The 26,186-nt window shown below is 49.5% G+C and overlaps 1 protein-coding gene across 2 annotated transcripts in view; it reads right to left on the reverse strand.

Annotated features, from left to right (window-relative positions):
- Window positions 1-42: 42 nt before the first annotated feature.
- Window positions 43-26,186, reverse strand: part of LOC122384055 (extended synaptotagmin-2-like) — a 65,045-nt gene continuing 38,901 nt past the window's right edge. Inside the window, exons 9-38 of one of the 2 annotated variants that reach the window (XM_043371029.1) lie at window positions 22,923-23,002; window positions 22,060-22,108; window positions 21,583-21,672; window positions 21,229-21,324; window positions 20,695-20,853; window positions 20,164-20,316; window positions 19,758-19,863; window positions 18,600-18,778; window positions 18,017-18,108; window positions 17,579-17,671; window positions 17,165-17,258; window positions 14,620-14,757; window positions 14,239-14,321; window positions 11,856-11,979; window positions 11,190-11,269; window positions 6,689-6,781; window positions 6,176-6,269; window positions 5,855-5,992; window positions 5,645-5,727; window positions 5,327-5,441; window positions 4,158-4,243; window positions 3,604-3,696; window positions 3,229-3,322; window positions 2,914-3,051; window positions 2,706-2,788; window positions 2,108-2,225; window positions 1,246-1,331; window positions 692-784; window positions 333-425; window positions 43-180 (exon numbers count right to left, since the gene is read on the reverse strand). In XM_043371029.1, the coding sequence (XP_043226964.1) occupies window positions 174-180; window positions 333-425; window positions 692-784; window positions 1,246-1,331; window positions 2,108-2,225; window positions 2,706-2,788; window positions 2,914-3,051; window positions 3,229-3,322; window positions 3,604-3,696; window positions 4,158-4,243; window positions 5,327-5,441; window positions 5,645-5,727; window positions 5,855-5,992; window positions 6,176-6,269; window positions 6,689-6,781; window positions 11,190-11,269; window positions 11,856-11,979; window positions 14,239-14,321; window positions 14,620-14,757; window positions 17,165-17,258; window positions 17,579-17,671; window positions 18,017-18,108; window positions 18,600-18,778; window positions 19,758-19,863; window positions 20,164-20,316; window positions 20,695-20,853; window positions 21,229-21,324; window positions 21,583-21,672; window positions 22,060-22,108; window positions 22,923-23,002 (3,030 nt within the window). In that variant the 3' untranslated portion in view covers window positions 43-173. Of the gene's footprint in view, window positions 181-332; window positions 426-691; window positions 785-1,245; window positions 1,332-2,107; window positions 2,226-2,705; window positions 2,789-2,913; window positions 3,052-3,228; window positions 3,323-3,603; window positions 3,697-4,157; window positions 4,244-5,326; window positions 5,442-5,644; window positions 5,728-5,854; window positions 5,993-6,175; window positions 6,270-6,688; window positions 6,782-11,189; window positions 11,270-11,855; window positions 11,980-14,238; window positions 14,322-14,619; window positions 14,758-17,164; window positions 17,259-17,578; window positions 17,672-18,016; window positions 18,109-18,599; window positions 18,779-19,757; window positions 19,864-20,163; window positions 20,317-20,694; window positions 20,854-21,228; window positions 21,325-21,582; window positions 21,673-22,059; window positions 22,109-22,922; window positions 23,003-24,165; window positions 24,258-26,186 lie in introns of both variants that reach the window. The other variant, XM_043371030.1, reaches the window with a different exon arrangement.

Consider the following 26,186-nt stretch of genomic DNA (forward strand, 5'->3'; position numbering starts at 1 on the left):
TTCTCTCAAAAGTGCCGTTTCCAGACAAATTCCATGGCTCACCATTCCGATGACGGGGTTTCTGGCGAACGTTTTCTTGCTGACGACGAGCACCTCCAGTGTACGGAGCTGGGTCTCGCTCAGCGGACCTTTGTATTCAAACGTCTCCTCATACACCGGGTCAAAATTGTCCGTTAGTTTCTGAGAAAAATAAAACAACGGTGACGTAGAAATCTCAAGTAGGTGATTCGCAACAAAGCATGCGTTACTCACAAGCAATTTAATAAAAAGTGTACCAGGTACCTACATTTGTATTAAAGATATAGATGAAACGCAGCAAAACCCGCTCCCACCTTTGTTTTGCGTTATTCTTCTCCGACCTATCCGGCAGCAAGTAAGTCTTGACGTAAGGATCGGGGATGTCGTCACCCTGCATAGGTAGGTTCCTGTGGGCGCAAAGACAAGTCTTAAATAAAACAAAGTGGGGAAAACACTGCTCGCCAACTGTCACAGTACCAATGTACCTTTTACTACTGTTGCTTCTCTAACATTGCTGTTCTACTACCATGGTTGTCAGTCTGCAAATCTTGTACAAATATATTTAATCGGAACCAATTATAAGCGATAAGAGAAGCACTGTCACTGTCATAATCAGTCAACGGCCGGCGCATTTGACTGATCACACAATGGATTTAGTTAGCGGTCTACTCACACCACCCTGTGTACGGTGATCTCGAGGGCTTCCTTGGAACGACTGTGACGAAGTGTGAGCTCAACCCTCCCCAGACCATCGGCCCCGGCAGAGCTGGAAACACATCACAAACACTGGGTGAAACCACATTTCGAAGGCTCACGACATACCGATGAATGGAGACAGCACGAGTGATACACAAGGACAGAGCAGCTGTGTGGTGGGTAGATAGCTGGTGTCGCAAACTGGGCTACATTCCTGAGGTGAAAATTTCCAAACTTTGTAGACAACTACACGTACAACACTTGTTAAATGCCTTCTCTGGATTGCTCAGACAATTTCTGCGAGAGATACAAATCAACATAATTTTGCATCACTTCGAAAATGCTGAATCCCATTTGTGCAGAAACATTCAGGGTCACTCCGAAATTTCTTGCCACAGTTTATTTCTATTACCGCCACATTCCTGATGACTTAACGTAACATCCCTGATGTCTACCTTTCCAGCTACATCTCCAACTAGTCCATCTGTCAACATTCCACACACCCGTCTGTGACAGTGTACACTAACTCACTTCGTCGGCTCGGTCTTCTGAGGAGTTTCAGCGGGCTGGGTACCGGGTGACGTCACATCAGAGGGCTGCTTGTCGCTGGCCGGGGTCTGTGAGGCCGTGAGGGTACAGGTCAGCCACATAAAAACAATGGAAGACAGGTGAACATTAATGGAAGTGTGCCACAGACAAGGTATTGATTGAGGTATAAAATGTCTCAGGCTTACGTATTGACCCGCGGTAAGATCGAGGTCGTATTTCACCGAATATCGTCACATCTTCCTGGCAGGTACACAAACTACCCACACTCAAGTCTACAGCATCAGATGTCATGATGATATTCTTAAAGGGACCCTCCCACCTTAACATTAGATTTGAGTTGAGATAGCCAAATTGGTGGCCATGGCCTGAAAATACCGGTTTGGGCACTCACAACATCGAAAAATGCTTTAATTCGGAGATATCGAATTTCAAACTTGCAGTTTTCGGATTCTAAGGGGCTAATGCATTGGTATGCCCCCTTAGAATTTGTGACGTCAGCGGAGATCTAACGATTTTAAATCTTTTACTAAAACGTTTGGTAGCACGCGGTGGTATATGCTGCTTTGCGCGCAACAAATGCCGCACTTTCAAATAAAGTCGCTAGGAACAGCGGAGATCCCAAAAAGTAAACAAAAGTAAAGTCTAATATCTTGAAAACCGGTGAATATTTTTCGATGAAATTTGGTAGATATTCGTTTTTTGCTCTTTCTGAACCGAGCGGCATCACTTTCATGCCAATTCATTAACTTTTTTGAAGGTAGGAGGGTCCCTTTAATCCGCGACTGTATCAAAAACTTATAATACCAGCGCGACAGTGGACGAAGCATGGTTTCTAAGCCCTCACCTCAGCCGGGGTTGGCTCGGCTGCGGACTGGGGAGGCTCCTGTTTCTCCGAGCTGGGCTTCGGCTCCGGCACTGCCGTAGGTTTCGGCTCCGGCACTGCCGCGGGTTTCGGGTGTGAGCTGCCGAGCAAAGAAACTGCCGTCAGCCATTGCAAGAAGTGGTGACAACATGAGGCATGATGGAAAGTGGAAACACAGCGTGGGCTTGCATATAAAAAAGTGTTTTATTACGAGATTTGAGCTGATATTAGCCGTTTTCATGACAGCCATCTGGTACACATTTGGTGCAATTCTGGTGCAGATCAGGTGCAGATTTGGTCAAATCAGGTTCAGTGTGTCTCTTAGTAGCTATCAGCTAGGGTTACACTAATTGCTTATATGCCTGCTTTGTCGTATTATCAGAGAGCATCATCGATTAAAACACTGAAATAAATTCATAAAATGAAGATATTTGCTGTAAAAGAGATTAGGTGCAGATTTGGTCAAATTAGGTGCACTCGCCGGATAGACCGTCGTGAAAACGGCTATTGTGGCGTAGGCTGCGGTAACAACAACACCCAAAAGAACAAAGTGTAAGATTATAAATAGCAGTCAACTCACGAGTCGAACCGCTCCTCCGGCTCCAGGTCGAACCACTCGGTGGTTCCCGCCTCCAGGTTTACTCCGCGCAGGTCAATGTGTTGCTGAGGGAGAAACAAAGTACGAATGTAATGTAAACGTGAATTTGAGATAGGCCAAATTAATGAAGAAAGGCAGATCTGACGCGAAATCTCATTCCGATGAACTTTCGTCATCGTCATCAGCTCACCATTCCGATGACGGGGTTTCTGGCGAACGTTTTCTTGCTGACGACGAGCACCTCCAGTGTACGGAGCTGGGCCTCGCTCAGCGGACCTTTGTATTCAAACGTCTCCTCATACACCGGGTCACAGTTGTCCGTCAGTTTCTGAAGAAATAAAAACAATCGTGATGCAGACATCTCAAGTAACTAGGTGATCCGTATCATATCACCGTTCTGCACAAACGATTCGGTTTAAGTAAAGAGACGTACCTAAATTTATATTAACTTAAGATATAGATTTCTGCTACAGAGGTGATTAAGCGCAACAAAGCCGGTCCTTACCTTCGTCTTTCGTTTGTTGCTCTCCGATCTATCCGGCAGCAGGTAGGTCTTGACGTACGGATCGGGGATGTCGTCACCCTGCATAGGCAGGTTCCTGTGGACGAAAAGACAAGTCATAAATAAAACAAATTTGGGAACCCACTGGCTCTCTGAGCCACATTATCAATGTATGTACATTTTACTCGTAATAATGTAAGTTGCTATTCTAAAATTATTCTGCTACATTGTTTGGTCAGTCTGCAAATGGTATACACGCATATTGATTCGAAACTAATAATAAGAGAAATAGAGAAGCGCTTTAACTGTAATAAGAATCAGTCAACAGCCGGCGGGTTTGACCGATAACACTGTGGATTCCGTTAGCGGTCTACTCACACCACCCGGTGTACAGTGATCTCGAGGGCGTCCTTGGAACGACTGTGACGAAGTGTGAGCTCAACCCTCCCCAGACCATCGGCCCCGGCAGAGCTGGAAACACATCACAAACACTGGGTGAAACCACATTTCGAAGGCTCACGACATACCGATGAATGGAGACAGCACGAGTGATACACAAGGACAGAGCAGCTGTGTGGTGGGTAGATAGCTGGTGTCGCAAACTGGGCTACATTCCTGAGGTGAAAATTTCCAAACTTTGTAGACAACTACACGTACAACACTTGTTAAATGCCTTCTCTGGATTGCTCAGACAATTTCTGCGAGAGATACAAATCAACATAATTTTGCATCACTTCGAAAATGCTGAATCCCATTTGTGCAGAAACATTCAGGGTCACTCCGAAATTTCTTGCCACAGTTTATTTCTATTACCGCCACATTCCTGATGACTTAACGTAACATCCCTGATGTCTACCTTTCCAGCTACATCTCCATCCATTCCATCGGTCAACGTTCCACACACCCGTCTGTGACAGTGTCCACCACCTCACCTGGTCGACTCGGTCTTCTGAGGCGTTTCAGCCGGCTGGGTACCGGGTGACGTCACATCAGAGGGCTGCTTGTCACTGACCAGGGTCTGTGAGACCGCACGGGTGCAGGTTAGCCACATAAAAACAATGGAAGACAGGTGAACATTAATGGAAGTGTGCCACCGACAAGGTATTGAGGTATAAAATGTCTCACGCTTACGTATTGACCCGCGGTAAGATCGAGGTCGTATTTCACCGAATATCGTCAGAGCTTCCTGGCAGGTACACAACCTACACTCAAGTCTACAGCATCAGATGTCATGATGATATTCTTAATCCACGACTATATAAAAAAAAAACTTATAATACAGGGTGTCCCAGAAGTCTTGAAGCTTTTTTATTTTTGTCGTTGCTATGCCACCGATTAAGGCGAACCATGCCTCAAACGATAGAGAATGAACTGAAATTTTGTATTTTCATGCGTAGAGCACCACTTTAGTCAGGTGGCCCCCGTTGTGAGTCGCACAAGAACGAGCGCGAGAGATCACGTCTTTCGCTGCCGCCAAGATCTCTTGGTTTGCGAAACACCGGTGTCGCCATGCCCGTTTCTTGTCAGCTTCAGAGTCTTATTCCCTGAAGCGAGCGACATAATATTAGCGACATATATTTGCGACGGGGTGATATTTGTTTTAGCACCATAATAATGCGACGAATCAAAGGATTACAACGGGCTGTTGCTTAGCGCGCTCAAGCAGCTGAGCCTTATTTTCGTAATGGAGGCGTGCAAACATGTCAGGAGACTTTCTGATCAGTAAATCATTATGTTGCCAATGTTTTCTCGGAGATCCAATGCTCTGTTTCCTGGCTCGCTTCATGAAATAAGGCTCTGAAGCTGACCAGAAACGGGCATGGCGACACCGGTGTTTCGCAAACCGGGAGATCTTGGCGGCAGCGAAGAACGTGATCTCTCGTGCTCAATCTTGTGCGACTCACAACAGGGGCCACCTAACTTTGGTGGTGCTCTAGGCATGAAAATACAAAACTTCAGTTCATTCTCTTTCGTTTGAGGCGTCATTTGCCTTAATCAGTGGCATAACAAGGTCACACGACAAAAATAAAAAAGCTTCAAGACTTCTGGGACACCCTGTACCAGCGCGACAGTGAACGGAACACGGTTTCTAAGCCCGCACCTCAGCCGGGATTGGCTCGGCTGCCGGCTGGGGAGGCTCCTGTTTCTCCGGCTCCGGTGCTGTCGGCACTGCCGCGGGTTTCGGCTCCGGCACTGCCGCCGGCTTCGGGTGCGAGCTGCCGAGCAAAGAAACTGCCGTCACCCATTGCAAGTAGTGGTGGCAACATAAGACGTGCTGGAAAGTAGAAACACAGCGTGGGCTTGCATTACAAAAAGTGTTTTATTAAGAGATTTGAGCTGATATTGTAGCGTAGGCTGCGGTAACAATAGCACCAAAAATAACAAAGTGTAAGATTTATAAATAGCAACGTCAACTCACGAGTCGAATCGCTCCTCCGGCTCCAGGTCGAACCACTCGGTGGTTCCCGTCTCCAGGTCCACTCCGCGCAGGTCAATGTGTTTCTGGAAAGATGAAAATGTTGATTTATTAAAACGTGAAAATTCGAGATGGACGAAAATTAATGATATGGGCAGAGCTCTCGCAAGCTCGCGTCCAGATGTACTTTCTTAAAAAACGTCATCAGCTCACCATTCCGATGACGGGGTTTCTGGCGAACGTTTTCTTGCTGACGACGAGCACCTCCAGTGTACGGAGCTGGGACTCGCTCAGAGGACCTTTGTATTCAAACGTCTCCTCATATACCGGGTCACAGTTGTCCGTCAGTTTCTGAAGAAAATACAAACATTACGCCACAGTCCCGATTAAGTTTTGATGGTACATGATATTTTGCTTCATACAAAAGACTCAATCAAACCCATGTAATGCCTCTATTCAGAGCCCAATTATGGAAGCAAAACGATTACAAACGAACTCCACCCCCTGGGCATTTCGATAAGGCGCCATCCCTACCTCCGTTTTCCGTTTGTTCTTCTCCGACCTATCCGGCAGCAGATACGTCTTGACGTACGGATCGGGGATGTCGTCACCCTGCATAGGCAGGTTCCTGCGGACACAGCCAAGACAGTGATCAGACTCATATCGCTCTAATAGAACACATGGACTCCTATATGAATGGCTGAAACTATCTTTGAAAGGTAAAACGGTCTTGGATTCTGTCGAGAAAAAAAAAACGAGCATTGTCCCAGCAAAGAGAAGCCGAATGGTCACGATCATATTTGCGTAACACATAAAAGGTACATAATGAGTGAGACGGTAAAAATATTCACATGATTATGATGTGCCAGAGTAACTAAACTGAGAAAGACATATGAAAATGACGGGAGCATATTAACTGGCACAAAATATTACATGTAAATTTAAGTTGAGAAGCACCCGTTAGTTACGTGAATATCCTCATGCTTAATTAACAGTCGTATGCCACCGCCGCCAGTCCCCGAACGCCGGCCCTCCCCCGGTACTCACGCCGCCCGGTGTACGGTGACCAGTACCGCCTCTCTGGTGTCGCTGTAGCGGAGAGTCAGCTGCACGCGACCCAGACCGTCCGCCCCGGCCGACCTGTGGAGCGGCGGTCACATGTGAAACAGATGGCGGGTGAGAGGACAGCACGACCGAGTCCGTCCGCTCCGGCCGACCTGTGGAGCGGCGGTCACAAATGAGACAGGTGGCGGGTCGAAACGGCAGGTGGAGGGTGAGAGGACAGCACGACCCAGACCGTCCGCCCCGGCCGACCTGTGGAGGATGGGAAACGGGGGGTGGGGCGATGTAGGCGACGGACCGTAGCAGCAAGGAATGAATGGGTGAGAGGACAGTCGCGACATCACAAATGCTTGGGAAAGTGTAATGGAAGTGCGGTTTATTTGTCGACGCGTGAAATTGTGCACGAGAAGTGAAAAAGTAAATTATTATTTTCTGGGTGAATGTGGGGAGATGTAAGGCAGGGGGCTGTCATCCCGAGCTTTCCTATGTGCCGGGCGCCCGACTCTTTAACATTAGCCGTGACGTCACGGGAGCGTACACTTCTCAGCTGGCCTTCGCCGCAAGTTTGGCCTTGCATATGATTTTGAGGGTCACGGTTGTAAACAAGTTCCTTTCCGGAAACGTTCCGGAAACGCTAGAAACGTTGTCATGCTTTTATTTTCCGGAAAATGCTTCATTACTAATTCGCGCCTAAAATCACTTTAACCCTCGCCGGCACAGGGGGAACCCCCCTAAGGTTTTTCGCGAATGACTCGCGTAAAATGCGGCCGATCACGACGAAACTTTTAGTATCCTCGCATTGATCAATTTGACACCTACCCTGAAAATTTCATGACCCTGACCCAAATGACCTTTGACCTGTGACCTCTTTTCCGAGACCATGTTTGGCCGGAATCACGATTCGGCGTATGTTGGCTCGCATTAGCCGCGCGTTTGCAAGCTTTTCGTGGTTTCAATCGTCCAAACATGTGATTTGATGTTGCTCCCATGCATTAGGGTGGGTGTCAAGGTCACCTGAAGGTCAGGTCAGGTCATTGACCTTTGGTGACCTCGGTTCACTTTTTCGAGTTTTACATGTTTCTAGGCTAGTTTTTGGAGCTGAATTCGAATTTAGCAATCATTTGAACATTAACGAAGTAGTTTCGGTGCCTTCGTAACATGCTACGAAGCTGTCAGAGACGGATGACAGGTACTACGAATACCCGTCATGACCCCTACCGGTTGACCTCTGATCTGACCCGACCTGGTCTGAACGCTTAACGACATCATCTGTGATCAAAACTAACACGATATTCGTGATCAGCACCCCGGAAAACCCTTAGCAGCCACACTTTACGACTTTCTAACAGGTCCCGGTATTCCCGATTTTTGGGTCATTGACCTGACCTGGAAGGTCAACCGATGACCTAGGACCTTAAACTTAAATATCATTGGCTTCCTCTCGTGACGGGCAACACGCTCGTTTTTTCCGCGAAGCTCTAGCTCCATCAGGGGCCAAATGCGAGGGGGAGGGGTCGTACCAACCCCCCCCCCTTGTGCCGTCGAATGACAAAATGGCCTGTGCCGGCGAGGGTTAAACATAGGTTCCTTAACGATTTCCTAATTGTACACTGTTGCATTGTCTGCATGGTGAGGAGAACGCTAACCGGTCAGAAGGGCGCGATGTGTTGTGAGGAGGGCGCCGACAGGTCAGGAGGGCGCTGTACGATGAACGACTGGTCAGGAGGGCGATGCATGGTGATGAGGGCGCTATGCGTTGCAAAGGGCGCCGGCTGGTCAGGAGGGCGCTGAACGCGAAGATGTCGCCGACAGGCGAGGAGGGCGCTAACAGGTCAGGAGAGCACTGCACAGTGCACGGTGATGAGGGCTGCGACAGATCTGGAGGACGCTGTCCGTGAAGCGGGTGCCGACAAGTCAGCAGGGCGCTGTATGGTGGGGAGAGCGCCGACAGGTCAGGAGGGCGCCGTGTGGTGAGGAGGATGCCATACGATGAGAAGGGCATTATACGAGTGAAGAGGGCGCTGACAGGCCAGGAGGATACTGTATAAAGAGGAGGCCGCGGACAGGTGAGGAAGGCGATGCACGGTCATGAGGGCGCCGACAGATCAGGAAGGGCCCTCTACGGTGAAAAGGGCACCGACTTGTCAGGAGAGCGCTGAACGTAGAGGGCGTCGGTCTGGAGGGCTTTGTAATTTGTATGGTTAGGAGGCCGCTATACAGTGAGGAGGATGGCGACAGGTGAGGAGGACATTGTACGGTGAGGAGGGCGCTATAATACGATAAGGAGGGCGCTGCCAGGTCAGGAGGGCGCTGACATGTGTGGACTTGTGGAGGACGAGACAGATAAGGAGGATGCTGTGTGATAATGCCCATGAGGGCGCCAACTGGTCTGCCCGGAGGGCTCCGAATGTGAAGAGGGCGCCGACAGGCCAGGAGAGCGCTGAAGGCCGAGAAGGGCGCCGACAGAGCAGAAGAGCGCCGAACAGACAGAAGGGCGCTAAAGGTGAGCCGAGGGCGCTAGATGGTCAGGAGATTGGGAGTGGATATCCGGCACTTCAGGATTGTGGGTGCTTCTTCACCCACAAAGAGATATAAAATTGCATAGACTACTACATATCTATGTAGTAGTCTATGAAAATTGTAAACCTGGGCGCCAGTGCCGCATGATGTGCCGCAATGGCTTACCGTCGAGGGCGACTAGAGTGCTGGACGTGGACACTGATAGGCGCCATCGGCGCGCAGAATGATCGTGGAAAGCGCCTGCTAGATTTGGGAGGGGCTAAAGCCCAGTGTGCCCCCTCCCTGGCTGCGCCCCTGAGTCCTTGGTCTAGCGATTTTCGAAGTACCTACCTACGTATCGCTCCGTAGCGCCTAGCGGCCTTGGGAGCTGCCGGTGACTACACGGCCTACGGGTCCCGATTCATGTGGGAATAACACCACAGGGCACCGCATCTTTTTCGAGATAGATGACCGTTCCGAAGCGTGTCGCATTTTCCTGAGCATAACCTGGCGTTAACATAATATTAAGCGCCTGCAGGCCCCCTCCTGCCTGCGGCTGACAGCTTTCTGACGAGCCACCTGGCGATCGCCAACTCAACCCTAATTGCGGCGTTGTCCACTAGGTGGCGGGTTCATACGATCCAAGTTAGGACAAGGAATTCTCATAATTATTTTGTTATCATATTTTCCCCTTTTTAAAGTCATTTAAAAGCGCTATTGCAGAAGTAATTTTTCGATTGGCAGCGATTGCAGCCGCCGCATCAGGGTCCGGATCGAGCCGGGGAGCGTATGCGCCGGTGACGTCACCGTAGTGTTGCAGATTTGTAACATTAGCGAGCCCGGACGATCTTACCTAACTTATACGGCCTTGATGTAAGGGATGTTGACACGGATCGACTTGGGAAGGATGTGTTCTTACCAATATAACGAATACGAACGATCTTTTATTACAAGCTATTTCGGCTTTATTTTACGATAATCGAATCGAAGAGTTGGCAGTTGAAGAGATGGCAACTGGAGACTTGTGTTATCGGTCATTCGATAGTTTAACTTGGCTGGAAGTATGGTCGAAGTTAACTGGCGTTGCTGGCAAGTGATGCTCGCAGCGACAGGACTGGTGGCGGTGGAGGCCCGCTGGCTGAAGTTGACGGAGGTGCTAGCGAGTGATGCTCGCAGCGACAGGACTGGTGGCGGTGGATGCCCACTGGTTGAAGTTAACGGAAGTGCTGGCCGCTGGCGAGTGGTGCTCGCAGCGACAGGACTGGTGGCGGCGGATGCCCACTGGTTGAAGTTAACTTGAAGTGCTGGCGAGTGATGCTCGCAGCGACAGGACTGGTGGCGGTGGAGGCCCAGTTGAAGTTAACTTGAAGTGCTGGCGAGTGATGCTCGCAGCGACAGGACTGGTGGCGGTGGATGCCCACTGGTTGAAGTTGACGGAGGTGCTGGCGAGTGACGCTCGCATCGGGTGGTGTGATTGATCAGTGATCACTATGCTTCTTTGTCACTTATGTGTGGCTTGAAAGCCAGGTGGCGGTGTAATGGAAGTGCGGTTTATTTGTCGACGCGTGAAATTGTGCACGAGAAGTGAAAAAGTAAATTATTATTTTCTGGGTGAATGTGGGGAGATGTAAGGGATGTTGACACGGATCGACTTGGGAAGGATGTGTTCTTACCAATATAACGAATACGAACGATCTTTTATTACAGAAAGCAAGACGAACAGACTGCATCAAACATTAAGTGATACGTAATATGTCAAAATAATGTAATTTAGATTAGCTCCAAAGCGTAAAAGCCTAGCAGTTAAACGCAGCGAACTCAAGAATCAAACAGAAAACGACCATTTTCTCTCGCGTGTTGGCTCACTCCATTCACGTGGTACCCTGTGATCTTTCCCGTACTCTTGTCCTACCCGTGGAAGCCTTCCGATACCCTTACCAAGCATCCCGCCCAGGGACGGTACCCCTCGACAGTTGAGTGAACTCACTTTTCGGCGGGCGCCGGGGCTTCGGAGGTCGGTCGGTCGGAGGACAGCTCCCGGATGAGAGCGTTCACATCCTCCCGGTCCTGCCAGAACAAGCAGTTATCAATTAATACCGACAGCAGACGGCTTGATCTTGTGGGCGTTTCGATGCTAATTATTTTTGTGAGTGAAGTACGACTTTACTGGGGATGTTCAAAATCGATGCCAAACGAAGGTTGTGGTGCAGGTCCTAATAAGCCTCTAATCGGGAATCCAATGAGTTATCGAGGCGAACTGAGGAGCTACTGAGGCGGACGTGAGAGCAGCTGAGGGAGTCATGAGCTAATTCGGACCTGGAATTTAACGAGGAGTTTGAGCTCACCAGCCGCATCTTCAAACTGACAATGGGAGTAAATCGGCTTAACAACTATGACGTTATTGTGATCGGTATCCGTGGCATAGAGCCAACGCTATCAGCAGCGTGGCTGCGTCATTCAACCGCAAGCCGGTCGCGCATACCTCATGACAAGACCGAATCAGTAATCACACGTCACTAACCTGTTCGTACAAGCATAAATCAGAAAAAACACGGACACAGTAGATTTTGACCAGCATTTTAATCTCCTATACCACCTAAAATAAAATTCATTTCGACATCAGCGGCAGCTTCAAATCTTTTCCGTTTCCTACCTGTGCGGGGACCACCTCCACCTTCTTCTCCCGCTTCGAGTCCTTTCTGACGGGACTGGGCGGCGACGCCCTGCCCTTAGAGCCGATCGAGCTGTACGGGTCGTACTCTGTCTGGTCTTCCGAGCTGCGGCACATGTTCACGGAACGATAGAGCAGGCAGAGGGGGGGGGGGTGTAATGTACGCATCGCACATGCACCGAGGGTGGTCAGGGGTAGACTTCAGTAAAGATGATGGTTACGTTTAGGGCGTCATGAAGAGCTTGGTGAGTAGGAAATATATTTGTTTACTGGGCGAGTTGGCGTATGCAAATGGAAGGTCAGTGATAAACAAAGATCAGTAAGAGCACGCTGTTGTGACGAGTGCAGATTTCATGATTATCCATAACTAAGACTGTCGAGTTCGCTGCCGCCGCCGCAGGGGTAACTAGCTGTCACGGGTAGTCACTCGGTGCCATCTCACCTGTTCTACCGGGATGGGCCGAGTGTACTACCAGGAAAGGCAGTCCGCATGCCCCGGCCGTCGGCCAGCAGAAGAGCTTTCAGCGGTTAGCATTTACAGCAGTCAGTAGCAGCCAGTTAGTGGCAGCCTGTAGCCCCATACGAGCAGGTTACCCCGAGCCAGGCACTGGCAAGATGAAAGTATAGCAGAAAGGAGGGCTGAAGCGGGCGCAAAGTAGTGTCTGGAGGGCTGTTTTTCGAAGTTTTGGTATCAGTTCGAGTAACACATGTAACGAACCTCTAATAGTGTCAGCCAGATCAACAGTTATCTTTATACCCCATAGAAGGCACTACGATACTACGTGTGCAGGTACTACGATACGTGCAAAGATGGAGGGGTAAGGTCGGCCGTAACCCCAGTTAGTTACAAGAAGTCCTGAAGTACGTATATGTAGCAGAGCCCGTCAGTCACTTCTCAGCATACGCATCTAATAGTGAAAGTTTTCTACGAGCGTTAATTCCATAGGTATTCATTCCATTCACCGCAAATACCCCCAGCAAAACAAATTTTGCACTAAAATGTGTATTAAGACAAGCGTGTTACAATACACCTCTGTTAACAAGTAAGATTGCAGATAGATTATTCTACACTTGGTTGGCTTTGCTCGTCCAGATCTGTTCCACACCACTCATTCACAAAGATCACTACAGAGAGCGGTAAGAACAACAGGGGTCACTTCGACCCGGACTAGTCTCGAAAACAAGTCGGCAGGGCGTCGCCTCTGCCAGGCACCAACAACACGAGGAACGGAAGCCAAGCAGTGCTAGTTCAGTCGCCTCCAGCCCTAGCTGAGGCGGACAGGGCCGCGCCTGCAGTAGAGAGCAACAGTTCCGTAACCAAGTCAGTCCACGGCACTAGTAGAAGGCCACACGTGCCAGAGATGCTGCACCCGTAAATAGAGAGCCCACCGAACAGCGAGTCGCGACAGCAGCTGAGCGCGAGGCACTTTAATCGATACTGCTCTCGGCAGATTGTGAAAAAGCAGCGTTCCAGCCGGTGTACATCATTTAGTTTGAAACAGCCGCCTTTTTTCTCAGTCACCAGACATGCGGCACCTATCACGCCCGTGAAGTGAGGTCACCATCATCGAACAGTTCCAGGCGACATCACGACTTTTTCGCACGTCTCAGTGCGGCGCTCTTGCCGTTGTGTTTAGCGTTGGAGTCTGCTGAACCAGAGGACGAATAGCCGTGGCTGCGCCTCCGCCGACCGAGCAGCGGAGTGGTGATCGCATGCAACAGGCCGCGCCGGTGACTGCGCGCCGAGAGAGAGAGGGGAGAGAGGGAGGGAGAGAGTGAGTGAGCCAGCGTCGCGACACCGTCCGGCGCCGGGCGGACTGGCAGAGTTGACATCACAGTGACAGGGCGTCAAACTAGAGAGCTGAGAGGGCAGTTCGGAGCCGCCTGACATTCGACCAGAGAAACGACTGTGAAGGGACGAACTTGAATCGCCACCACAAACCCTAGCACCACGCCAGAAGCCAAGCGGACCGCACCTTAAGCGCCCGAGCATGCAGTGTCACAAAGAGGTGAGAGAAGCCACACCCCGACCTCACCACGCAAAACCAACCAGGACGGACCAGCACCAGCTAGCACCAGCCTAGGCGCCAGTGGCCGAGAGGAAAGCACTAACGGACTGCGCCGACCGCCCTCCGCCTGCCCGGCGGCGGCGGCGGCGGCGGCGGCGGCAGACTGGACAACGCCGTGAGTTAGACCAAGCAGCAGAGCCGGAACAGCCCGGCTGACACCATCGGCTGGCACCCAAAGGACGCCCGCACATGTACAGCTGTGGAGGGGAGGGAGGGAGACGCAGCACCACACACACCGAGGCACGGCGCCGGCGGCGGCGGCCGGCGCGTCAGCCCACACCCCACGCGCCACCTACGAGTCGAATCGCTCCTCCGGCTCCAGGTCGAACCACTCGGTGGTTCCCACCTCCAGGTTCACTCCGCGCAGGTCAATGTGTTTCTGGGGGAGAGGCGGGGAATTGTTGGACACACGAAATAACAAATAAATCACTGCCACAAAAGGTGCTGTATCGGCCTTTATACGCCCAACAGCAGACAAGAAAAAAAAACATCTCGGCACGGCAAAATAAGCACACACACAATCCAGCACTTCCTTGCTTTCAAAGACGTTGTGTCATTAAACCATTTACTAAAGCTTTAAGTTGAAATAAGAGTTAATAAGTCAAATAGCGCTACTCCCGTAAGTGTAACAACAGACCAGACAATACCATTTGCGTTCCCTTCGAGTTTATCCTCACCATTCCGAGCACGGGGTTTCGCGCGAACGACTTCTTGCTGACGACGAGCACCTCCAGTGTGCGGATGCGGGTCTCGTTCAGAGAGCCGTCATACTCCAGGGTTTCATCGTAGACGGGATTGCAGTTGTCCTTGAATGTCTGAAAACAAGAATAAACTTTGCTTGTGAAAGACGACAAAGACGCCGGCAAGGTAAGTGATGAATTCCAGCTAGAGGCACAGCAGGGGCATTCCACGATAGATCGACCAAGGCCTAACACCCGACCATTTTTGATTTTGATGAAATCTTGTCTATAGGGTTCTCTTATGCCCTGAAGTCAATGGTGACAACGCCAGGCCCCTACGGTCAGCGGTTTAGGAGATATAGCCCCGGGCATTTTGACGAGGTCACTCTGCAGAGTGATTTTTGAGGTGCTATATCTCCTAAAGTAATGAAGGAAATGCATTAAACCTGTACATCGTTGTGATGGCGGTGAAATAAGCAATTTATTGGCTATCTCGGATTTCCAAAAAAGTTATTTTGATTTTTAGCTGTGACGTCATCAATTTTTAAATTTTCTGGCTACCCCCCTAGTACATTAAAATTTGTCATTATTTTTGCTCAGAAATATAGATCGGTCAATGTTCTTTTGACTGTCAAAAAATAAAAATGGTAATCTTTCTATAAATATTTTATTTTATTTTTTGAAAACAACTCTGTAATATGAAATTTGCATACATTTGCTCTGAAACGACAAATAGGTGCAGCTGGCACGGACAGTGGAAGGACTGGATTTATAAAACACCTAAATAATATTTTCTTGAATATTTTTCGCAACTGGAACAAAGCGTAAGATATTTTAATCTAACCCTCGCCGGCCGAGGGGGGGGCGGGTGCCGCCCCCCCCCCCATAGGGTTTTTTCGCGATAGCTCCGAACACGCCGGCGGTAGAGAGCTGAAACTTGGCATACCTGACCTTTGATCCAAGCCGCATCTTTTGACACCAACCGCATTTTTGGGTCAGGTCAGGTCACTGACCTATGACGTCATAAGTGAACCTCTGCACGGTCTTCAGATGTCGCAACTTCGCAACGCCCTCACTGCCAGAGGAGATGTCACAGGGAAATGAAACTTGCAGGATCTAGTATCCATTATGAGTCTCACAACTTGTATATCTCGGATTTTTCCTAAAGGTCATATGAGGTCAGGTCATTTTCGTGACCTCACCATTATAAGTCAATGGGGAAAAATGAAAACTGCTATTCTGGCGCCGGGAACGATCTCCAACTATCTCAAGCACACAGAATCGTGATTTGATGCACTCCTTGCAAGGTTAGATGCGTCACTTTTGCAATGTTGACCTTTCGTGACGTCATTTATGACGTCATCAAGGTCATATTAGTTTTTCGTCAATAACTCTTGATCAAATTGAGCTAGCGAGCCGGGAAAGCCACCAATGGACTCAGGAAGACCTGCCAAATCGAATGATATGCGACATGACCCCTTTAGACCAACTTCGTGACCTTAGGGTGCTGACCTGACCTTGACCTGAGGTCAACACCCCAAGTTGACCTGACCCGAACAAAAAGTATATCATTCGACGCGCCTGAGCGAGGCGAACACGATGCTGCCAAAATCGCGGCTCTGCGGCCATTTTCCACGAAGTTATTCATCAAAAACTGAACCGTACCTTTGGGCACTTGACCTGACCTCAGAGGTCACCGGTTGACCTAGGACCTTAAAATCGGGTACCAATCTCTGCGTCTCGTAACGGCGCACACGCTCGTTTTTTCCGCGACGCGCTAGCTCCACCAGGGGCGAAACGGCGAGGGGGGGTCGTACCCGCCCCCCCCCCCTCGGCCGGGGCGTATGTAGAAAACCAATAGGTCCGGCGAGGGTTAACATTCTGTATTTCCCTACATATATGCCGAAACCCAGATAACCTCTTTTTGGAAGTAACTGGTCCTTGCAGATGTGTCTTATATTGCTTAATAACCCGATTCTGTAAATCAGAGTTTGTAGTGCGATTTTCAAAAAATAAAATAAAATATTTGTAGAAAGATAATACCATTTTTGTTTTTTTCCAGTCCAAAGGAAATTGACGGAACTTTATTTCTGAGCAAAAATAATGGCAAATTTTAATGTACTAGGGGGGTAGCCAGAAAGTTTAAAAATTGATGACGTCACAGCTAAAAATCAAAATCATTTTTTTGAAAATCCGAGATGGCCAATTAATTGCCCATTTCACCACGATCACAACGATGCAAAGGTTTAATGCATTTCCTTCATTCCTTTAGGAGATATAGCACTTCAAAAATCACTCTGCAGAGTGACCTCGTCAAAATGCCCGGGGCTATATCTCCTAAACCGCTGACCGTAGGGGTCTGGCGTTGTCACCATTGACTTCAGGGCATAAGAGAACCCTGTAGACAAGATTTCATCAAAATCAAAAATGGTCGGGTGTAAATCTGATAAAATTTTGGTCGATCTATCGTGGAATGCCCCAGCATCAGAACGCGAATGAACTGCAATAAAATATGTGCTTATGAAAGTGATATGTGTCTCACCTGAGTCTTCCGTTTGTTGCTCTCCGATTTGTCCGGCAGCAAGTACGTCTTGACGTACGGATCAGGGATGTCGTCACCCTGCATGGGTAGGTTCCTGGAAAGCAAGCATACGATACAGTCCCTGTCCGTAACATGACCACCCTCCAACAGGACATTTTGGAGCAATACATTTCGCAACACAGCCTACAGACACCAACTGTCACCTTAGATACAATTCCCGCCACGCGCCTTCTTCATTTTTTCACACAAACGAGCACTACAATTTCTCCCAAAACCATAAAATGCACTATGAACGTAACCTCTCTTCTTACTCCGTACAGGAACATCCCCAGTTTTATCGTAAAAAAGAGAACCTACCACGCAGTAAGAAGAGAACGGTCCACTCCCAAATGTTAAAATCGCTGCTGTACTCACGCCACTTTGTGCACGGTGATGACGAGCCGTCCGCGGGTGGTACTGTACCGCAGGGTCAGCTGGATCCGACCCAGACGGTCCGCACCCGCAGGACTGGAGAATAAGGAGGAAACAGCGTCAATACGTCGTTCAGCCTTTACATTTATCGATATATTCCTTGTCATCGTGGAAGCTTACTGGGATTTTGCATATCAATCAATCTCTTAGTAGAGTAGACAAAACAATTTTACTGGAGTGAAACGAATTCATGTCGCGCTAGTAATGCTTTGTGAACATAAAAATGACATGAATAATTAGGTGGCAATGGCACATCTCAGCCAGATCTTCAGCAGCACGTTAAAAAAGTAATTCAATTTAGCAAAGTAGGCAATAAGAGAGATCCAGCTCCCCACTATCCGAGCTCGATGGTAAACTATTCATTCCGTTAGCAGTACTGACTTTTCCGGTTTGCGCTGCCTCAGTCCGGACGTCTCTGTGACCGGCGAGTCGGTGGACAGGTCCTGCAGCAGTGTCTCTACTTCCTCGCGGGTCTGAGGGGGAGGGGGAGGGGGTATAGTGAGAGAACGCCAAACGACAGGTTCTGGAACAGCTTCTCCACCTCCTCGCGGGTCTAAAGGAGAGATTAGGGGGGTCAGCAAGGGATACCTACTTCAGCTGATTGGGGACATATCCTGGATTACCATCACCACCTCCTCACGGGTCTGAGGGAGATAGTGGAATTAACAGCAAATTAGCGAGGGTACGCTCGATAGGGACTCAGCTTCCTAGCTGTTTTGTGGTGGTCACAAGGGAAGGAGGGGAAGGTTTGTCAGGTGGGAGCAGTGATGTCTGTTCATCCTCTCACGGATCTGGGGTGGCCATGACGGAAAAATGCGCCAGAGCGGACGGTAATCAGGGTCTCCACCTCCTCTCCCATCAAGAGTCTGGGGATGGATTGCAGTGATACTGGGGACGTAATATAAACATTGCATATTTTACAATAACTCACTCACTACCATGCGGATGTGTAAAGTTCACTCACCTCAGCCGGCACGGGCTCCACCTTGGACTCCCTCTTCTTGGTCTCCTTTTTGACGGGGCTGGGCGGCGACGGTGGCACGTCATCCGTCTTGGCGGCCGGTTTGGGCACGGCCGGGGTCGGGTCAGGCACGGCAGTCGGCTGGGCGGGGTCGGCAGTCTTACCGGAGGCCGCGTCAGTGTCTGGGGGAGACAGACAGTGGGTTACTGAACTGGGCAGGGAAGTGTAACACTGGGTCCGTGCCTGCAAGATCGGAGTATAAGGGAGACAGAGGGAGGGTTACCGAGACGAGCGACGGAAAGTGTGCGCTGTGCAGCATAAGAGTGGTGAGTTAGTGTGAGTACATGGTAGACACTGAACATGTAAGAAGTTCTACAGCTAAGTTTTAAGGTTTAATCATAACAATGAGATGTTAATATCGGCAGTAAATGGTGAGATACTGCACAATGGAATCATTTGCTAAAAGTTCATTTTTCAGTTAACGAAAAATAGTAATTTTCAAAAAATAAATACTTACGGGATTGAGCTGGGACACTGAGAGCATTGGCGGCACTGATAATTTGGACGAAATGGGAGCAAAAGGAACAAAACCACTATCTAGCATGATTGATTATTCACAGAGCGCGGATAGTCGACAACATCAACAACGAAGATCACACGGAAAAGACGACGCGATGAGGGATGACAATGGTGATCACGTCTTCGATGACGTCGATGACGGGACGTGATGACTTTCGGTGAGCAGGACGCGCCGTGGATGACGGAACACAGCGGTGCCAGGAGTAGGGCCGGAACAGGACGGTAGGATCAGCAGGATTGGCGGTAGCGGGCCGCAGGATCGGATTCCGGACACCTATTCCTTCTTGGGTCGACTTGTTCCTGGCAGAGGAAAAAGGAACACAGCGTTTCAGCCATCACACAGGAATAAAAAAAAAACAATCAGAAATCAGGAAGCATGGAAGAAGTGCCGAAACTCAGACGTAAGACTAAGACGTAAGACTAAGACGCAAAATTTAGAGGTAACGGGCACTGCAATAATCTATGTGCACTCAACATAGGGCTGAAAGGCGACCCACCCAACCCCGACTCCCACCAGCCCCTCTCCCATATTCTGTCGTTGAACAGCCTCACTCGGCGCCGCCGCTGATGTGGCGGCCTCACCTGGTTTGGCGGCCGGCGGCGGGGCCGGAGCCACCGGACGCAGCGGCATCGCTGACGGTATCTTTCCCTCGAGGTCCTCGGGTGCCACCTTGTCGTGGGTCAAAATCTGTAAAAACAGGCGCACAAGAGTCTGCAAATAATGCGCTAGAATAGTTGGTTTACGATAACTCTTAACCACAAAAATATCACCAACATAAGATTACAGCGTCTCTTTGCTAAGCTGTACATATTGTTGCTAAGCCGTCGCACCTATAAAAACTGATTCTACCCGAGCTCAAATTCCTCCTTACAGCCACGATAAACAAAGTTTGCGTTCCCCTCCCCCAATAACATCACTAGCATCATCACCAATGCCTTCCACGCCGACCTCTACCCTCACCATCGCGCAGAGTGACCGTCGACTCACCCTCAGCTGAATGGAGAGCACCACCTTGGACTGCGGGCCCGAGTTGTACAGCGTGTGCGGCTGCTCGGTCACAGACAGATCCGCCTCTCGGAGCAGCGACTTCAGCTCGAGCTGCATCGAGCCCAGAGACTTACCCGAGCTCTGGTCCTCCACCTGAGACGGAGCAGAGACGAGTGTTAAAATGGCACGACGAGCGAGACATGAAAATGACGGGGATACGAAGCCATGTTATGTCGGAAGACTGAAGGCAACCATGGCAAGGAACATTTCGTGTGGTAATCAGAAGTCATCTGAGATTTAACCATTACCTAGCGAAGTAATACTTATAAGCGGAATTGAAGCCGGTGCCTAACTCGCGGGGAAACCAAATTCAAGACCCCCAGATCGACAATCGACATACAGCTCCCAAAGCAGACATGAAAAAAGAAAGCCCTCAGCTATAAAACGAACTGTTCTCTGCCATACCTCCTTCGGCCGAGAGACCATCACTACCCATTTTCACCATCCCACCTCGTTCTGTTGCGAGCCTACCTCCAGAGTCATGGTCTGTGTGAGCGGGTTCTTGACGAGGAAGCTGAAGCCCTCCTCCCAGACGGGGTCCAGTGTGCGGTACTTGCACGAGGTGGCCTCCTTCTGGTTGCCCAGCACCAGACGCACCAGCGGGTCCGGCTCCACCGCCCGCGACGCCATCTGTGGAACACGCGGTGAGCTCAGCGTGCACATCTGGTGAAAGGGGACATTGGGCTGACAGTCGGTACCTTAAACGTACGCATATACGTCATGATTGCATGGAACAAAAGAAACACATTAACTAATGTTGGTAGGTACGTAGTTATAGCCTGCGGCAAGTACTGTAACAAACAGCTTCGTTGCAAAAAAGTAAGTGGTGGACAATAATTACTCCACGGTTTACTATCAGTCGAACTACGAATAAAAAAACAATGAGAAATGTACAAAAATGAGACATATAGTAAGCTTCGTCTGTCACTGCATATCCAAGCTGATTCGTTAAGCTAGTGTAATTCTGAAGGAGCAGCTCAGACAGCCTGGCAACGGCCCACCCACCGGCAGTTTTTTGGCCGAGTCGACGAACACGGTCAGCACTGCCGAGTGCAGGCCGGAGTGGTCGAACGCAGACAGGTCCTCAATCTCGTTCAGTTGCTGGAGCACAAGCGGGACATCGTCAGTGAGTCTCGATATTGACCATTTAGCGGGAAAGCGCAATGCTACCGAGTTTTGGAAAGCAGTATCGCAAATGCTCACAAAAAAAACTAAAACCATTTTAACATGAGCATTGTTCAATGATACACATTAGAAAGTACTGACATTAGTGTAAAATACATGATTGATATATTTCACATTTACAAGTCCAAGATCTCGTGGATACAAGGTCGTTCAGATGTTGAGACGCTCCCCTACCTTTTTGATATCAGCCACGTTTGTCGACAGACTGAGCCAGTCGAGCTTCAGGTGAATCCTGCCACTCCGGGCCTGCTCCAGGGGCACCCACTGAAAACGGCAACGAGCGGGGTTAGACAGTAACAATGAACAATTCAGCCGGTGATAGTTAGGACAGGCCGGTTCTTATTCAGGGGAGCCCACTGTAAGACAACGAATGAGATGAAACAGCAGCACAGAACATCAGCCAGCCAATGTGATGGCACGCAGGGAATAGCCACAGCAGTGAAATCTCACATATGGGGAAATAGTTGTAACTTACATCCATATTCCATAGTGTCTGTCGTTGGTCAGCCTAAAGATACGCATGGTCGAAACATTTTATTAGAGGGAAATTTTTACGATGTACGATGAAACGCATGGGGAGGTGTCGACTGCTCCGACTCTCATTTCACTAAAACTGTTCCCATATGACCCAGGATCGACCCAAAGACTCACCAGGTCCTGGGATCCAGCCTTGGCGATGTCTGCCACATCCAGACCGCACCTGGGACAGGGTCAGGAGTCATACCACATCCCAAACATGACCGCAGTCGGACCGGATACAGCATGAAAAAGAACAACTCTTTTCGTCAATGAACAAGACTACTTTAGTCCTTGTAAGGACTAGCTAGACAAGGTTTGACAAGTTACTGATTTTCCATAGAAGCCACAAGCAACCGACGTTATCAATGATATGCATTATGCAATATGTAATCGATATACAGTACTCGTACCGTCACAAGTGTAACTATATAAATAAGCAGTGCGTTTGTACACTTAGCATAACCGTGTTTACATAAAAGTGAGATCAACCACATACTTGTTATCAATCGCCGAATTGAATAATGCAACCCAAACCAACCACAACACAAGCAGAAAGAAGCATGCAATCGCGTCGATGTATAATCTAATAAGGCATGCATGTTGAAGGCAAAAACATTTGGGGTTTACATACGGGACGAAAGCGTAACAACGATCTCAGCAGAGACAAAAAGCAGATAGATCAGACGGAAACGCTACACTCAGTGCGCTGAGAGGTAAACAGACATCGAATTTCTAGGATGTTCAACATCAACTCAGGTTAAAAGGATAGAAACATAAATGAAAAAGCAGGATTTCAGAATAACCGAATATGTAAAGGGAGTAGCATATAATGAAATAACTCTAAGCAAAGCCTAGTTGGCATTTGAGCTGAAACAATCAATAAATAAGATGCCAGAGTTAGGATAATGGGAGCAGGAAAGGATAGGGCGCAACTGGTCCTGCTGAGTCACGGCGAAAGGAAAGTGAGGCCAGATGAAGCGGCGGAGAGGACGTACCCTCCGAGCGGCTCGTCGGTGCGGCCCCGGTCGTAGTCGTACAGGGTGATCTGCACTCGGAAGTGGGAGTCGCAGTCGCCCTGGTGGACAAGGATGGGCGCTGGATAGGTTAGAGACGGGTGCTGGAGGTGGGAGGGGTTAGACACAGGCGCTGGAGACGGGAGAGGTTAGAGACGGGCGCTGGAGAAGTTAGAGACGGGTGTTGGAGAGGTTAAACAAGGTTGAAGACGGCACCGGTTTTAGCATTCGCCCTTTTACACAAGGACAGGCGCTAGAGAGGTTAGACACAGAGGGAAGCCAGAAAGGAGACAGCGCTGTGCTAGAAATTGGTGCCAGGGAGGTTAGAAATGGGTTGGAGGCGACAGAGGTTATGGAGAGAGCCGCAGAGGGACGCTGGAAAGGTTAGTAATGAAGGGCGCTGCAGAAGTCAGAGGACGCTCGGGAGGGTAAAACCGGGCTGGACGAGTCCTGAATAGGATAATTCCTGAGGAGGGAGACTCAGCCCTGAAGCGGATAATAATAAGGATTTTCAAAGAGAATAAAGACGTCTTCAGGATACATTTGCATGATGTTTAAGTATCAAATTCGACATTACTGGTACTAAATGAGTCTAATTGGCATTAAATACCACATGGTCCAGAAAATACATTACTGAGTTATTATGATAACTCGATCTGTACACGTTAGAAGCATAAAATAGAACATCATCACACAAAAAAAGCGAAGCACTGTGACTGCGTCGTGTTTAGATTCCTTGGTAGTCGGGTAGTTGCAGCAGCGAACACCGGCTGAAAACAAAAAACTAAGGCAAAACAACGCAGGGAATCTGTAAACGCACGCTAAAGGTTACATTAGAATCCACATCAAGCCAGACAAACTAAACAAAAACACCTCAGTTACTGAAGTCATCTGTCCGAGGACAGCACGCCACAAAACTACAGAACACAGCCCAGCAAGCCAGCGACCCCGACTGGACCAAGCCGGACGAATCACACCAGACCAAACGGACCAGACTGGACCGCTCGTTCGGTACGGGACCAGCCCAGCACGTGCTGCGGGCCGGGCCAGGCCGGACCGCCGCAGTCCCCTAGTGCAGTGCGCCGCGGCGCCGGCCGCTCTATACAGTGTTTCCCGGTCGTGACGCCGCCTCAGCACAGTGCAGTGTCCGGGGAGGACCGCCCGCCGGCTGTATGCAGCGCTGTGCCACCCGACCCGACCCGACCCGCGCGCATGCCACCGGTACCTGCCCAGGAAATCGTCCTTTGCCAGGCTGCTGGCGTCCCAGTCCCAGAGCTCGAGGCGCAGCTGAATGCCATCGCGCTCCAGACAGTCAGTCTGCCAGACAGAGCTGGTGCGTCACCGACAGCGTTGGCAGACAGCCACAGACAGCCACAGACAGCCAGACAGTCACAGCCAGCTCCAGACAGTCAGTCTGCCAGACAGAGCTGGTGCGTCACCGACAGCGTTGGCAGACAGCCACAGACAGCCACAGACAGCCAGACAGTCACAGCCAGCTCCAGACAGTCAGTCTGCCAGACAGAGCTGGTGCGTCACCGACAGCGTTGGCAGACAGCCACAGACAGCCACAGACAGCCAGACAGTCACAGCCAGCTCCAGACAGTCTGGCTGCCAGACAGAGCTAGTGCATCACCAAGGCGCTCAAACACAGTCCAAGACAGTCACAGACAGCCACAGACAGATCCAGACAATCCGTATGCCAGATACGTGTAGCTGATGCGCCAAAGACGGCAGACAGACCAGACAACTCCAGACAATCTCTGACAGCCACATAGAGATACAGACAGCTTCAGACAAGCAGACAGGTAGGGCTACAGACAGTGCATCTGTCAAACAGACCGCGTCACCAAAGGCGCCCGAAGGCAGCCACAGACAACCACAGATACTCGTATGTACACTTACAGCCATAGACCTCTGTATACCGTATACAGGGTATACAGAGGTCTATGGTACAGCCCGATGCAGTCTGCCACACAGAGCTAGTGCGTCACAAGACGGTGGACAGTCTCAGACAACCACAGCTACCAAACAGTCCCATCGCGCCCCAGACAATTGGTCTGTCAAACAGAGCTGGTGCGCCATTGACGGCACCCGAATACAGATCCAGACAGTCACAGACAGCCACAAACAGACCCGGCAAGTTCCAGACAGGCCCAGTAAGACCCAGACAAGCGTGTCTAGGATCATGGCGAGACACGAGGACCGCCAGGAGGCGAGCAAAACAGCCAGACAAAACTTATGTCAGCAATAGCTATTTGGACAAGAAAATACGGGGAACTATCTTTCACATTGCGATAGCAACACGCGGAAAGCAAATAACGCGCGATAAGGGGAAACGCACGATAGCAAACGGATCAAGTGGATCAAGCAGCTGATACGCTGTTTTTTACTTGAAAAATACCGCTATTTCGATTTCTTTTGGCTCTTCAATATCAAATATTAACCCTCGCCCGCACATGGGGGCGGGGGGGTGGTTGCCATCCCCCCCCCAGGTAGTCTTTCTGCTCTGCACTCAACATTTTTAGAGCTATAGGGCTGATTTTTCGTATAGCTCCTCTATCTTTTCTTGATGTCCACTGAAAATTTGAAGTTTCTGTGATTTTTTGTTTCGGAGATATGACCTTGTTTTTCAGGTCATGTCATGACCCAAATGGCCAATTCTCAACATCTTGCGTTTGCCATGGGCCTTGTGAGCTTTTGACACCCCGATTTCGGCCTTTTTTGCCTGTCTTACCTCCCACCTATCATGGAACATGTTGTTCGACGATGTACAGGGGACAAGGTCAGGGTTAAGGTCAACCTAGGTCATCTAAGATAATTGCGTTTTAGGCAAGCTGAATTTACTTTTTGTGAAATTTTTTGACTGCATTTTTGGTAAAAGCTTCTCAGATCATGATTTCATGTAATATGGACCCAAAAACAATCGGTGCACACATCAGTATACACACAGACACACACAGACATACAAACACATATAATTGACCTTGACCTAACTTGACCTGAAATGACCTCAGCAGCAATATTCTGGTCGGGTAGTGTGACAAAGAGGTTCTAGCTGGCTTGGCACAAGAAAACAGCATCGTCATCGGTATTTGATAAGCAGCGCACTTGATATCAAACGGTGATCTAAAACAGCAACATTTTTTAGTTTGACCTGACCTGGAAGGTCAATGACTGAGCTGAGAAGGTAAAACTGGGTATCATTGGATTCGTCTCTTCCCAAAGCATCTTTTTGGTCTTTACCGC

The sequence above is a fragment of the Amphibalanus amphitrite genome, unplaced genomic scaffold (assembly GCF_019059575.1).
Source record: "Amphibalanus amphitrite isolate SeventyFive unplaced genomic scaffold, NRLGWU_Aamphi_draft 000180F_arrow, whole genome shotgun sequence".
Taxonomy (NCBI): domain Eukaryota; kingdom Metazoa; phylum Arthropoda; class Thecostraca; order Balanomorpha; family Balanidae; genus Amphibalanus; species Amphibalanus amphitrite.